The following is a 2,864-nucleotide window of genomic DNA, read 5'->3' on the forward strand; positions in this document are numbered from 1 at the left end:
AAACTGCGTTCAGATTGTCGTGCTATTTATCGATACTTTTAATGGAGACATTACCCCAAGCAACCCCATGTAATCACACTTCGGCCAACTTGGTGCAAGGGTGAGCGCGCTGGCCATTGACCAACACGATCTAAAAAGAAAAGTAATGCTGTAACTAAAAACACATAAAGTCGTATTTCCTTTTTTTCTAACGTGTGTTTGGAAATAACGACTTCATTGTAACTTCGTTAAACAGGACGCCATAAGTAACATAATGAAAAACAATTCTGTTCCTGTAACCATAAACTTGATCACCTAACATAGTAACATATCTCTCAACTAGATTTTTTCTTTAATACCTTCAAGCAAATCATAGGAGGGAGCAGAAAGAAATACAGTAATGTAGTCTTTTTTAAAGTGAATTTATTATTCCAATATCGGTTTTAGAAAACGCAAGTCTTCAAGCTATGGGACTAACGAGGTTAATCTGTGTGTTTCGCCATAACAACATTACATAAGTACCGTTACATTCTCCTTACATGATTATAGTGATAACATTCAATCCTAGTTTCTCCTCATGTTGCAGGGCCAATATTATGCTACCACTGTGTAGGAGTAGAGAACAACAGCACGTGTTCTGACCCTTTCGACGAGAAGACGAACACTGCTGCAACAAAAGAAGAGTGCATCCACGGCGTGTGCGTAAAATGGACACGCTACATCAACGGTAAAACATCCATTCAATTTGTCAGTTTTTCCCTTATCATTGCAATAAGTTTTCCGACAGTCTAGTGTAGACTTTTACCGGTACCAAGAGCGTGTAAGGCATTTCAAACTCTTTGCACATCCCTTTCCGACATCGTTTTTTGTAAAAAGGCAGTTTGCCCCTCCTCACTCCTGGTCGACTTATCTTTGATTTCATATAGGATGAAATTATTTAATGTATTAGGACTGTAAAAGAAAACCTTACAAAGTCTTTCAATTTCAACTTAAGTTATATCGATGATGTGTTGTTTTCAAATTGCACGAAGTATATTGACTACATTGATAGCATAAACCCTCTTGAACTCCAATGAGGCTACATTCCCTTCCGCAATAGCCGTTTCTTCAATCTTTACTAACAACATGAACATCAGGGACAGTTTTTTAATGAGCTGTACGAAAAGCGTGATGACTCCATTTTCCGATCGTGAATTTTTCCTTTTTTGAGAGTAACACCCAGCTTACTTCCCCTTTTACAATATTTGCGTCTGTAGTTGATCGGTATTCAAAGGCACACTCCACCTATTACTATTTCCGAAATAGTTGTCGATGTCTTGTCCACGTTCACGTCCTGGTACTGTCCTCTTGTTTTTATGAAAAAAATGTTTTGCCAGCTTTCTTTGGAAAGCTGAATTCTTTCTGTGAAAGGTTGTTTGTCGAATTTCTGTCGAAAGTAGTTACACTCTTTCTGTATAATTAATAAAAAACAACATTTGAAATTTGACACGACCTGTGATAAAGTTGATGATGCATTTGAACCAAGCTTTTTGCCTGTCATACTAAGCATCGTTAGCTTAATTATTATAAAGTAGAATTTGAATCTATGTCGATCTTTATAATTATCAATACGTATCCTTATATTCGAAAGTATCTCCATAAAATAAACAAACAGACACAATATTTTACAAACTAATTTGGTATTGGATTGGGAGAACAACTGTTAACTTAAAAATTCAATAGAAGTTTCAATAAGCTGATTCAGAATGCGATGACGTAACTGACTTGGAAAACATATCTTTTGTTTATAAAACTATGCCAAATTTCAACAGATTTTAATCAAACTATCCTCTTCCTCTCATTTAACAAGATAAAACTTTTGATATGAAACCATATAATTTTCACGAATTAACTCCAACTCCGTAATAAAAACAAAGTTTACTGCACGGATGCCTGCTCGGAATGTTTATATGAAGCGCGGTCGAAAATAGATCCGAGCTTGTTGTTAATATATATGTCACTCTTCATTATATAACTTCCTATTGTTGTTCAACAAAAACTTTAGTTGATCACATGGATGGAAGTGAATGGACATATGCATGGATACGAATTTCACATTTCTTTCATATATATTAGACACAGTACAATTGTAACAGGTGGTTCATATCTTAAATCTTTAGATCAATATACACTGATGAATATGATATATTTTATTATTTTATTATATAAACGGAATGTAGCATAGAAACACAAATCACAAATGAGGTCATTGTTTGTACTCGTGCCCTTTCCGGTTCTCGAACTCATGATCTCAATCACAGAATTGCATAGCAGAGAAAAATATGCAACTCTGATCCTTAAATCATCGCGGCCCCAATATATAGCTTAAAAATGTATACCAATGCTTGTTATGCAATTAAACTCATAATTATGGAATCGGCATATAAGGTCGTGGGTGTTTTACTATTATCCTGAGATTTTAAGGGAAATGGAATGCCAAAGGATGTAACAACACCATCAACACTAACTCCTATGATCCCCTGAATGTCGAATAAACCAAAATATCTCAGATTATTCATTGATTAATAAAATAGATTGATTTTGAATCGGTGACCAGAGTATCTCATTTGTTAGCTGGATATTTAAAATGTGTCTTTTATTCCTTTTGCAGGCATTCGGATGATGGAGAGGACATGTTCCGCTCGAATGGATTTGAACATTATGAAGATTGACGGAGTGTGTCGGACAGAGAGTGATGGTAACGGATACCTGTGTATGTGCGGGAAACACCTGTGTAATGGTATCCCATCACTCAACCTCTCACTCCTCTCAGCAGCGCTGTGTGCGCTCGTATCATTTCACCAATGGTTACCATGGTTCCGATGACGTCGCTCCGTCAGAAAAAA

At 36.0% G+C, this 2,864-nt stretch overlaps 1 protein-coding gene across 1 annotated transcript; it reads left to right on the forward strand.

The window, feature by feature from the left end:
• Window positions 1-547: 547 nt before the first annotated feature.
• LOC110444394 (protein quiver-like) lies at window positions 548-2,858 on the forward strand (the record flags this gene model as incomplete). Its single annotated transcript, XM_021488775.1, has 2 exons — window positions 548-706; window positions 2,630-2,858. Coding segments are annotated over 2 exons (374 nt in total), but the record flags the coding sequence as incomplete, so codon positions are not given.
• Window positions 2,859-2,864: the final 6 nt, after the last annotated feature.

This window comes from Mizuhopecten yessoensis, unplaced genomic scaffold (assembly GCF_002113885.1).
Source record: "Mizuhopecten yessoensis strain PY_sf001 unplaced genomic scaffold, ASM211388v2 hete_36113928, whole genome shotgun sequence".
Taxonomy (NCBI): Eukaryota; Metazoa; Mollusca; class Bivalvia; order Pectinida; family Pectinidae; genus Mizuhopecten; species Mizuhopecten yessoensis.